Source organism: Urocitellus parryii, chromosome 4 (genome assembly GCF_045843805.1).
Source record: "Urocitellus parryii isolate mUroPar1 chromosome 4, mUroPar1.hap1, whole genome shotgun sequence".
NCBI classification, from domain to species: domain Eukaryota; kingdom Metazoa; phylum Chordata; class Mammalia; order Rodentia; family Sciuridae; genus Urocitellus; species Urocitellus parryii.
Window position 1 is genome coordinate 14,852,998 of NC_135534.1, and position 12,868 is coordinate 14,865,865.

A 12,868-nucleotide genomic window follows, 5' to 3' on the forward strand; every position below is an offset into this window, starting at 1 on the left:
AATTTAAATTTTTTAAAAAATCAGTTCAAATTCACCAATAGCATATAAGTTTGGAACCACTATGGTTGGTTTTAAATCTTGGATCTGTCTGTCCTTTAATATGTGTGTAATCATGAATAATTTATTCATCTTCTTTGCTACTAAGTTACTTCACATATACATAGGCATAACTAATCAATCCAGTGGGACTGATGAGAGGATTAAGTGAACATACACATATATGTACACAGTTCTTTATGTGTGAGAACTTCGTAAGTGCAAGCAGTTAGACTAAAAAGATATTAAACTAGAGAAAGACTTCTTCTAAGCATGTGAACTTGGATAGCTCCCATTCCTTTCCTGCAATTTAGTTAATCTGTTGAGAAATTTAACAAGAAGATACTGCTTCTTCATAAGTCTATTGCTGCACAGATAAGTTATCCACTAAATTGCATTGTCATTCCGTACCATAGGTGCCAGAATATTGAAAGAAAATTTTTGTTATAATAAAATGATGATTATAGTTTTATTTATATAATTAAACTATGCTTATACATTTCAATTTTTGTTCGACTGACTTTTGTTCATCAATGTATTCTTTTAGCTCTCTTTGCTACACAGCCCCTGGTGGTCCTAATGTACCACCCATGGAGAATAACACAGAGGTGAGGGAGTTCATCCTGCTGGGACTGACCAGCGCCCCACAACTGCAGCTTCCCCTCTTCATAATGTTCACTGTCGTCTACCTCATCACTCTGGTGGGGAACCTGGGGATGATCACGTTGATCCTGCTGGACTCCCGCCTCCACACCCCCATGTACTTTTTCCTCAGTAACCTGTCTCTGGTGGACTTTTGTTACTCTTCAACAGTCACTCCCAAGGTCATGGCTGGGTTGCTGATGGAAGACAAGGTCATCTCCTACAATGCTTGCGCTGCTCAAATGTTCTTTTTTGTACTTCTAGCCACTCTGGAAAGTTACCTCTTGACTGCAATGGCCTATGACCGCTATGCAGCGGTGTGCCAACCCCTACACTACCCTACCATCATGACAACAAGGGTGTGTGCTTATCTGGCCGTAAGCTGTTACATCCTTGGTTTTCTGACTGCTGCTATTGACATTGGAGACATGTTCTGTCTCTCTTTCTGTGTGAATGTGATCCATCACTTTTTCTGTGATATTCCCGCCGTCATGACTCTGGCTTGCTCTGATAAACACCTTAATGAACTGATTATTTTTCTTATCTCAAGTTTTAATATCTTTCTGGCACTTCTTGTTATCTTGGTTTCTTACTTGTTCATATTTACTACCATTTTAAAGATGCACTCAGGTGAGGGATACCAGAAGGCTTTATTCACCTGTGCCTCACACCTCATGGCAGTTTCTATATTTTATGGGACTGTCATCATCATGTACTTGCAACCGAATTCCAACCGCTCCATGGACAGGGACAAACTTTCATCTGTGTTCTACACTATGGTCATCCCCATGCTGAACCCCATGGTCTACAGCCTGAGGAACAAGGAGGTCAAGAGTGCTTTCAAAAAAGTTGTTGAGAAGGCAAAATATTCTCTAGGTTTAGTCTTTTAATTATGTAGAATCCACAATAAGATATCTCATCCTGCTTTTATTTACTCAAGACAAAAACTCAAATTTGTATTGCCATAGACCTCTACAATGAAAATTACAAAAGATTGAAGAAAAAAAAATTGAAGAAGACCTTAGAAGATGCAAAGATGTCCCGTGCTCTTGGATAGGCAGAATTAATATTGTCAAAATGGTCATACTACCAAAAGCATTTAATGCAATTATGATTAAAATCCCCATGAGATTCTTTATAAAAGTAGAAAAAGCAATCATGAAATTTATTGGAAAACATAAGAGACCCCAAATAGCCAAAGCAATTCTTAGCAAAAAGAGTGAATCAGGATGCATCATAATTCCAGAACTTAAACTGTATTACAGACCATAGTAACAAAAATGGCATGGTATTGGCATCAAAACAGACACATAGAAGACACAGAGACTAACCCACATAAATACAGTTATTTCATCCTAGACAAAGGCACCAAAAACATTCACTGGAAAAAGATAGCCTATTCAACAAATGGCGCTGGGAAAACCAGAAACTCATGTGTAGCAAAATGAAAATTAAACCTTTCTCTCTCTTGCTGTGTGCAACTCAACTCAAAGTGGATCAGAGATTAAGGCACTAGAACAGAGACCCTGTGGTGCCTACTAGAAGAAAAAGTAGGTCTAAATTTTCACCAAACTAGGATCTGACTTCCTTCACATAGGGGGGAATTGAAACAAAATTTTGTCAAATTTGTTAGTTTTCTTTACTTGAGAAGTTGTTTGAAACAATGGTGGCCATGCATTGTCCAAATTGGTGCAGCCAATATGGAAAGCAGTGTGGAGATTTCTTGGAAATCTGGTAATGGAATCACCATTTTACCCAGCTATCCCTCTTCTCAGACTATACCCAAAGGACTTAAAACAGCATCCTACAGGGACACAGCCACATCAATGTTTATAGCAGCACAATTCACAATAGCTGAACTGTAGAGCCAACCTAGATGTCCTTCAGTGGATGAATAGATAAAAGAAATGTGGCATATATACACAATGGAATATTACTTAGCAATAAAAGAGAACAAAATCATGGCATTTTCAGGTAAATGGGTGGAGTTAAAGAAGATTATGCTAAGTGAAGTTATCCAAGCCCAAAAAACAAATGCCGAATGTTCTCTCTGATATAAGGAGGCTGACTCATAGTGGGGTAGGGAGTGAGAGCATGGGAGGAATAGATGAATTCTACATAGGGCAGAGGTGTGGGAGGGAAAGAGAGGGGGTAGAGGATTAGCAAGGATGGTGGTATGTGATGGACATCATTATCCAAAGTACATGTATGAAGACACGAATTGGGTGTCAACAAACTTTATATACAGAGATATGAAAAATTGTGGTACTTATGTGTCATAAGAATTGTAATGCAAAAAAAGTACATGTATGAAGACATGAATTGGTGTGAACGTACTTTATATACAGAAATATGAAAAATTGTGCTCTATATGTATAATAAGAATTGTAATGCATTCTGCTGTGGTGTATTTAAAAAATAAAATCAATTAAAAAAAGAAAAAGATAGTAACAATTTAAATTAAGTTTGTTTAATGAAGTCCATGAGATTTGCATTAACACCATTTATGGAGTTATAATTACAGCAATTTAATAAATTAATTTTTTGGTCAAGATCAAGTAGTAAGGGATTTGGTTAAAAAAATGGTAGCCATGCATTGTCCAGGCATATTAAAATAAGTATGGAGAAAATATTGTCTTTACTTACCTTAACCTTATTATTACTTACTCCTCACATTTTAAAAATGTATTGATTATTTTGCAGTGTTGGAGATTAAATCCAGGACCTCACACATGCCAGGCAAGATCTCTACATTGAGCCACATCCCCAGACTGTCTCAAATTTTATTTTTTTTTAAATGTTGTGATGTTCATAGTAATGCTATTCTTTTTTTAAGCAGCAAATGCTTTGAAAAGTTTATTACCTTTATCACACTTCAGTGGAGCCACCTACTTCTGTCTTATCACTCTTCTACCTTTCCACTATACCACCTTCCCTCTGATTCCTCTCTGTTCCTGGAGAATTTCAACATGCCCCTGACTGAGAGCTGATTTCTCTGTCCTGAGTACTCCCACACTCATTTCAGACAGGTCACAGGTACCTTCCTTGAATTATTTCTAGGACAGTCACACCCTCGCCTGGGCCTCCTTCCCTCAGGCTGCTTCATTCTTCACAGTCATAGACTGACATGCAACTCTAGGTCCAGTTACGTCTCTCAAATTGAATGGAAACTCCTTGTGAGCAATAGCTGCACCTGGCCATTGAACTATAAATGAGACTTTTATTTTAAAATTCTCTCCTCACTAAAACTCATGGAAAAGAGTAGAAAACAGTGTTTTCCCCGAGAAAAATTCAGACTTATCAAGAGCCATTTCCAACACCAGGGTGGAGGAGCCTTTGTAATATCAACTCAGCAAGATTTCAAAGTTAACCAATACATGTTTCATGATGGTCCTTTATGAATGGGAAAGGTTTTCCCCCCATTTATCTTACTCTGGCCCAATATTGTACAATAGGTATGAATGTACAGTGAGCAAAATTTCGTGTTGGTTCATAAGTTATTGGACCACAGGAACTATATCTGGGCGGCATGGAGAGTACCTAAACTTCTGAAGCCTGGACATTGGACTTCCACAGTGATTAGTTGGGAATTAGATTGTCTCCGTGGTGGAGGTGAATAATATGTTTTCCGTTTGGGAGGAAGTGTAAAATGGGTATTTGGTAACCATAAGTGATATAATGGAAAAGACTGGTCAGTTATTTTCCTTTAAAATATTCCCTTTTAGCTGGAACACACAGCTAGACTCCATTTCTCTGAGTTCACCGTGACCACATGTCTTATTGTAACTGAAATGTGATCACAAGTCACATAAGCCACTTCCAAGATTGGCCTGTGAACACCCACCACTACCAGCACCATATGATCCTCTGCTGGCTTTCTTCCCCATCAGCTGTATGGAGAAAGCCCAGACCACGGGGGAGCATGAAGGCACTAAGTGGAAAGACCCTGGGTCTCTGAACCTCTGTGTAAGTTCCCACGTGGATGAGCAAGAAAATCCTCTATGGTCATGCCACTGCCACTTTGGAGTTTGCCTCTATGTAAATAGTATTATTTATTCTCATTCCTGCTCATAGGTGCCATAGGAAAATCTGCACACTGTTGGTACAAGATAGAGTATGGGGAATACATGATTGAAACACTGTTGTATTTCTCCTTCACAGTTGAGTGCCACAATTGTTTATTTGGGAATCCTCACACATCCTCAAGTCATAAATAAAATGGCTAGCACAAATAAAATTGATACAATTTTGGACACAGAAGAAAGCTCAACTTGAATTTTGTACCACCACGCTTTGTGACATAATTTGTCCCACATTTGTTTTGGGTGCCTGCCAGCCTTTCCTGGATTTTATCTGCATCAATGTAATCTCTGCCTTCTGGTCACATTACTTTCTGCTCTTTTGTTCACATAATTTATCTGATTCTCCTCTTTTTTAATTATATGGAATCTACATCAAATAAAATTTACTAGTTTGCAACTTATTAGTTTGTTGTGCATTCATAATGTCGTATAACCATCACATGTATCTAATTACAAAGTTGTTTTTTTTTTTCACTTACAACTTTCTCACTCCCTCTTCCTCCTAAATTTGTGAACCAATAATCTACCTTCAATCTCCATGGATTTACTTATTTTGGATATGCCATATATAAGAAACCATACAGTACGTGAACTTTTATGTCTGATTTTTATTTAACATAATTTTTCTTCCTTTTATTTATTTAGTCATGCTGGGGGTCAAACCCAGGGCTCACACACACTAGGCAAGTGCTCTACCCCTGAGCCACATCACAGCCAAGCATAATGCTTTCAAGGTTCATCTGTATTATAGTGGGTATTAATGTTCCATTGTATTGGGTTCCTGTTCCTCTCCCATTAATTTAAACATGCCACACTTAGGAAAAATCAATAGTCCATAGATAGACGTGTTTGTTTCTAGACTTTTATGTTCATTACTATATCTCTAGTCTTAAAGCAATACCCCATTGCTTAGATTTCTTTTGATTTGTGCTGTGATGTATTTTCTACATGTATTCTTACTTGATGGATGTTTGGGTCATTTTATTTTTTGGCAATGGTTAACAATGTTGCTATGAACATTTACATACAAATATTGTTTATGAACTTGCTCCCACTTTGGGGATATATACTTAGGGGTAGCATGGCTTATAGATGTGGTAATTCTGTTTTGAAGACTATTGCAATTCTGTTTTCCAAAGCAATGGGAAAATTTTGTATTTCCATCCGCAATGTCAAAATATTTTAATTTCTCTACATTCTTGCAAACACTTTTAAGTTTCTGTTCTGTTGGGGCTTATATATATAAATAGTTATTCTAACGGGTGTGAAGAGGTTTAAGACTGTAGTTTTGATTTGCATTTGCTTCTTGACCAATGATTTTGAAAATCTTTCATGGTAGTTATTGGTCTTTTACAAATCTTTGCAAAAATGTCTATTCAAAGGCTTTGCCCATTTTTAAATAGAAGTTTCTTTTTTCATTGCTGCCTGAGTTGTATAAATCCCTTATATATTCTCTATGGTAAACCCTTATTAGATGTATGATTTACAAATATCTCTTTTACTATTCCATGGGTTTCCTTTTCACTTTCTTGATAACATACTTTAAGGCACAAAAGTGTAATGTTGAATGACTTTGTTTTTTCTTGTGGGTGTGTCATACACAAGAAATCATTGCCAAGCCTAAAGTCTAAAAGATTTGCCCATATTTCCAACAATTTTATGGCTGTGGCTTTCACATTTAGGTTATTGATCATTTTGATTTTTGTAAATAATATGAAGAATGCAGCTTCACTGCATATATTGCATTTAAGGTATACAATATGACGTTTTATGTGCATGCACATTGTGAAGTGATTACTACAGTCAAGCAAATTAACTTATTTATCATCTTATACCACCATTTTTCTTTTGTGTGTGTTAAGGCTACTCAAAGTCTACTTTGTTGGCAAATATTCAATATACAATACCCAACTTCACTCTTTTATATATTATTATCCATTTGTCCTAGAACCATTTGTTGAAGATTGTTCTTTTCCCATTAAATAGACAATTCAGCCTCATGAAAAATCAATTAGCCATACATATATGGGATTATTTTGGAAACATCAACTCTATTTCATTGGCTTAGACCTGTATTCTTAAGCCAATACCAAATTGTTTTGATTCCTTTTGATCTGTATTCAGCTTTGAAATCAAGAAGTATGGGTCTAACTCTGTTCTTCATCAAGATTATTTTGGATCTTCAGGGTCTTTTGTCCTCACATATAAATTATTTTCTACTTATGGAAAAAATCTATTAGAATTTGAACACAGGTTTTCTGGCAAAATGAAGGCTTTCCCTGTGTAGTCATTTAAAGATATAGGCTGATAAAGAATTCACCATATTTACCTGCACCTACTGGAACATGAAGCCTCTTCAATCTCCATGACAGGTGAGCGATACCTAGAGGGCAATGCATATGCTCCAATATACCTGCCCAGAAATGACACGTACTCAGCCCTCCTATAGTTCATTTTCTATGGGTAGCTCATGTCTCAGTCACACTGCAATGGGGTAGGCACATGCAAGAAAGTAGATGGAAGGCTTTAATGACACTATTTTTGTGAGCCATGCTACCCATGCTACCTCAATTTTTATAAACAGTATAATATTAATGTATCTAACTTTATGCATGCTAGAAATTGTTCTTCAGCTTGTATATAAGTGAAATGATAATCTTCTTGACCATCCTATAAGGAAGAGATGATGTTATTATAACTTTCATTCACAGATGAGGCACTGAAATTTGGTAGAATTAATTTGCTTGATATGAAACCAGGCCATCTTAGTAAACAGAATAAACATTTAACTACTACTACACATGGCTGCAATGAGAGAGGTGCGATGAGTCTTTTGGAAATTGAGTAGACTGTAGAAAAGAAAATGGATCTATTTTCTTTATAGGAAAAAAATTATAATAAAATAAAAACATTCCCAGACTTCAAATGTGATGATATGTTAAGTCTCTGTGTGTTTTTAGATTTTGAGGAAAAGACCCTTGATATATCTTTGAAAAACAAGAAAAATGCATGGCCCTGAGAATAACTATAGCTAACAATGTTGTGTTATATAATTTAAAATATCTAGAAGAAAGAATTTTGCATATTCTCATCACAAAGAAATGATAAAAATTTAAAATGATGGATAACTTAAGTGTTCTAAGTTTGATACACAGTGACTAACTATGTTTAAACATCACACCACATACCTCAAAGGATATTCAGCTATGATCTGACAATTAAAAAAAAAAAAAGAAACACTAAATAAATAAAAATAAAATGACACAATATAAAGATTTTGCTGGGAAAACTTGAGCCAATCGTTGAGAAATAGCAAACAGGAAGGTAAGATAAAAACTAAGTGCAAAAAAAGACATGATGAAATTGGAATGAATTGCTCTTGAGAATGAAAACTGATAGAAGCACTTTCTTAAACAGTTTGGGATTTTCTGTAAATGTTCCTGGTATCTGTGTATTAGCTTCTGAAATTCCACTTGATTCCCAGTGCTTCATTTCAGAGGGACTAGATTTCAATTCTACTTCCTTTGACCATCTTTATTTATCTGAATGTTGATAGTTGAAACAGTTCAAATAAACATATTTACTATATGATGATGCAATCCAATTCCTATCTATTTGACCTAATTAAATAAAATCCCCTGCTCTCACAAGAAAAGTCACCAATATTTAGATCAACTTTATTAATAATCACCTAAACACTGGAATCCAAAAAATGGTCCTGCATCAGGATATGACAAAAATAATGTCTACAGTTGACTTATGGAACATAAGTCCATAAAAGTTCCATTGAAGATACAGTCAACAAAATAGATGGACCCCCCAAATGAGTTTTGCTAAGTAAAAGATGTCAGAATCAAAACCCACATGTTCTAGTAAAAGATATTCTTGCAAAAAAAATTAAAAATTTTGTTGAGTGGTTTTCAGGACACTGGGTGAAAAAAGAGGTTGGCCACTAAGAAGCTTAGAAAATTATTTCAGGTGATTTTGGTAGTGGTTGCATAGCTACATATTTAACAAAAAGTCAAAACTGTATGCTATAAAGTATGCATATCATTGTTATTGATACATTAACCTGTAATACAAAGCACATGTGCATACTCAAAATTTCCAAATTGGTCCCCACAGGCAGTTTAATTGTTCTTCTTTAGGAAAGAGGAGTTACAGATGCTCTCTTGCAGGGCATCCTCTGAGAGATTCATGTCTTCATAATTTAAATCTTGGTCCCTGTATATTAGTTTCTGAAATTCAACATGACCCCAGATGACTTCATTTCAGAGGGACAAGATTTTAATTCTACTCCCTTCGACCATCGTTTATTTATCTGAATGTTGATAGTTGCTCATGCACACAGGCCTTATCCTGATTTGGAGATTTGCTAGTATCCTGCAATAGAGTTAAAGGAATACCTAAAATTAAATTTATATTAAATGACATGAAAATATAACCCATCTTTAGCTTGTTGTTGTATAGGCAGTCCCTTATTTGCTATCTAAAAGCACAATTCTGCAAATTTTGTGGAAGAAATCTTTATATTGTCTTCATTTTACAATTAAGAAGGAGGAGACCATCTCTGCCAAAGACCTAGAAAAAAATGCATTATAGACTCAGGACTTGAATCCATGTTAATACCACTCTTTCCATTTTCTTTCCTGCCTTAGGCAGCTTGAGACCATTAACCACTACCTGAGACAGACAGCTTTTCTAAGATAATGGATGCATTAATCTGTGGTTGAATTTCGTATTTCAAGCTCCCTGTTCAAGATTGTTGCATGTTCCCAAGAGGAAGGTAAGTTTCTATATTCAATAAAGACTCAGTAAAAACTGAAATTCTAGCAAAATAGTAGGATAGCTCCACTCAATAGTTTGAATGTTTTTCTTTAAAACTGAGGTGGATATGGGGTGTATATGTCAACAGTCATATCAGCAGAGTTCCTGATATTTACAAAATATCATTGTTTTGCTAAACTAAGAAATTTCAGTCAAAACCAAGAGTATAGATGACGTTCTGATAATTAGGTGGTAATTTCACCTTCTCTGTATGTATGCTTATTATTGGAGATAAACAAAAAATGAACAAGTAAAATGGCTCTCATTTAAGCCAGAGAATAAAGCACACAAAATTAAGTTATAAATAATTAAGAATAAAGTTCCGACTTTTATTTGAATATTTTCTCCATAACTGTAATTATTTCTATCACATTTATATACATTGACATTTATGTGAATAAAATAATAGGCTGGTGATTAAGACCAAACTAGGTTAAATCTTGAATCTTCTTCATTCTAGATATATAATAATAGAGCATCACAAAACTGCACAAATATTAGTTTATCTTCCTGGTAAAATAAAAATATCTGCACATGCATAACACATGCACTAACATTTCTGTATAAAGACCCTCTCAATTGTCATAGAATAGATCATATACTATACCAAAAAGTGCTCATGTGTGTGAAGACTGGCAAATATAATGCCTCCAAGGGTTTAGTTTATGCAGTAAGATTGCTAAAAGTTAAGAAGAAGATGCTAGGGAATTCTAGTTAGCCTTTGGTGCTTACCTTCAAAGACTTCATATTCAAATAAAAAGAATTAAAACATTGCTTCTACACAGAAACAGATTCAAAGGAACATTTTTTAAGTTTGCATTTTTTTGATGTTGTAGGTAAATGTTTATTAACATGGATATTCATTATTTATTGTTAAGTGGAAAAGATGGGTTACCAGTTTGTAGCACTACTACCAAACAATTCGTACTTAAAAACAATTAAGCTTGCATATCTTTAACATTTTCATTTTAATTTAATAATTGTGTACACTTGTGGACTACATGAGATGCAAGATCTGCAGGCTACAGTAAAGCACAAACTAGGAACTTTCAGCCCTAAATCTCAGTGATTTAAATAGATGAATATACCATAGAAAGAAAGAATTGGTATAAGAAATGGATATTCTTCCAGTGTAAGCCAAAATATGGATTTCGGGGAAGAAATTGAACAAGAACAGCAAAAGAAAAAACAGCCACTTGGTAGTGCTAGAGCAGCCAATCATGGATGGAGGAACAACAAAGAGAAGACATAGAAAATCTTAGTAACCCTAAGTGAGAGAAAATGCAAATCAAGAGGGAAACTACATGGCTGCAGAGCTCACCCATCCCTGAAGCTTCGTATAAGGCCACCTACTTCTAATCCAACACCAATACAATCCATCATTGTACATGGATAATATTACTATAGCTGACACAACGTCATAATCCCCCAGAATTTAGATGTTATTTTCACATTGAATTCTCACAATAATATTTTGCTTTAGATACCATTACTTTCTTCATTTTGTGTATGTGATGCATGATATACATATATATAATACTACATTATATGTTATAATTATACATATATAATTATATACACATTACCTGACATGTTATGTTGTTTTATTCATAAAATTTAGCATGCATTAATTTGAATCATTTAAAATTTGACAAATAGTGTTTGACTTAAATTGAATTTTCAGATTCAAAAGTTTCTAACTCAATAAATAGTTAATGCACTAAATTTTGCAGCTAAGTTCAAATTCACACATTGGAAGAGTTTAAAATGTGTATTATTGCCGCAATGAAATAATTCACCTGTTTTGTATAAATGTTTTATTTTCAAGGAAATATCTATTTCATAACACCAATTGATACTCTTGTCCTTCATTTCTCTTTGCTAAAGAGCATCTCCTGATTCCCAAATAACATGGATAGAGAACATGACAGAAGTGACAGAGTTCATCCTACTAGGACTCACCAATGCCCCAGGACTACAGGTGGCCCTCTTTATCATGATCACACTTATCTACTTCATTAATGTTCTTGGAAACCTTGGGATGATTGTTCTCATTCTCACTGATTCTCGTCTCCACACTCCCATGTACTTTTTTCTTGGTAGCTTGTCTCTGGCGGATTTTGGCTACTCTTCTGCTGTCACTCCCACAGCCATGGCTGGGCTCCTTGTAGGAGACAAGGTCATCTCCTACAATGCCTGTGCTGCTCAGATGTTCATTTTTATAGCCTTTGCCACTGTGGAAAATTTCCTCTTGGCATCCATGGCTTATGACCGTTTCACAGCTGTGTGCAAACCCCTACATTACTCTACCACCATGACTACAGGTGTGTGTGCCCGTCTGGTCATAGGCTGCCATGTCTGTGGTCTTCTGAATGCCTCCATCCACATTGGAGAAATATTCAGTCTCTCCTTCTGTAAGTCCAACATGATCCATCATTTTTTCTGTGATATTCCAGCAATGATGGCTCTCTCTTGCTCTGATAGGCAAGTCAATGAGCTGGTTCTTGTTTATGTAGCCAGCTTCAACGCCTTTTTTGCTCTTCTAATTGTCTTGGTGTCCTACCTATTCATATTCATCACCATCCTGAAGATGCGCTCAGCTACAGGATATCAGAAAGCTTTGTCCACCTGTGCCTCCCACCTCACTGCAGTCTCCATTTTCTATGGGACAATTATCTTCATGTACTTACAGCCCAGCTCCAGTCACTCCATGGACACAGACAAAGTTGCCTCTGTCTTTTATACGATGGTCATCCCCATGCTGAACCCTGTGGTCTACAGCCTCAGGAACAAGGAGGTCAAGAGCGCTTTCAAAAAGATAGTTTTAGAGGGAAAAGTGTTTCTAAAATTTTGATTTAAAAATTGTAGGATGCATAGTAACTTAATGTCATGCTTCTCAGATCTTCTCCATCTGCTGAATCACATATTAAGGTGCGAATGGAAGTCAAGTTTCTAAAGTCAAATACTTTACCTCCTCAAAAATCAGTTTATTCTGTAGAAACGAGGAAATATATCCAGAATATAATATTCTGTATAACAATGGTGAGAGAAATCACAAGTTATTTGCTTCTGGCTTATCAAAAGAATTTATTAAGGATATTTGATTAATTCATTTCATCTATATGCACTTTCTCTACCACACATTAGTAGAAACACACATGTAACGTTAGAAAAAAATTGTGACTGTGAACATTTTCATAAATATACCCATACGAGTACATATAAATGAGTTGAAAAATTTGCCAGACATAAATGGAATGTGACTAATTTTGGTGAAAAAA

General features: G+C 35.5%; 2 protein-coding genes across 2 annotated transcripts; both read left to right on the forward strand.

Annotated features, from left to right (window-relative positions):
• The first annotated feature begins 623 nt into the window (after window positions 1–623).
• LOC113195148 (olfactory receptor 5B17-like) lies at window positions 624–1,568 on the forward strand. Its single transcript, XM_026406569.2, has one exon. The coding sequence runs from the start codon at window positions 627–629 to the stop codon at window positions 1,566–1,568; it is 942 nt and encodes a 313-aa protein (XP_026262354.2). The 5' UTR covers window positions 624–626.
• Window positions 1,569–9,529: 7,961 nt separating this feature from the next.
• Window positions 9,530–12,441, forward strand: LOC113195112 (olfactory receptor 5B2-like). Its single transcript, XM_026406527.2, has 2 exons — window positions 9,530–9,546; window positions 11,475–12,441. Exons 1-2 carry the CDS (start codon window positions 9,530–9,532, stop codon window positions 12,439–12,441), a joined length of 984 nt encoding a protein of 327 aa, XP_026262312.2.
• Window positions 12,442–12,868: the final 427 nt, after the last annotated feature.

Excerpts from the sequence above, each read along its gene's own strand:
- LOC113195148 (XM_026406569.2), top strand. The coding sequence starts at position 627 with ATGGAGAATAACACAGAGGTGAGGGAGTTCATCCTGCTGGGACTGACC.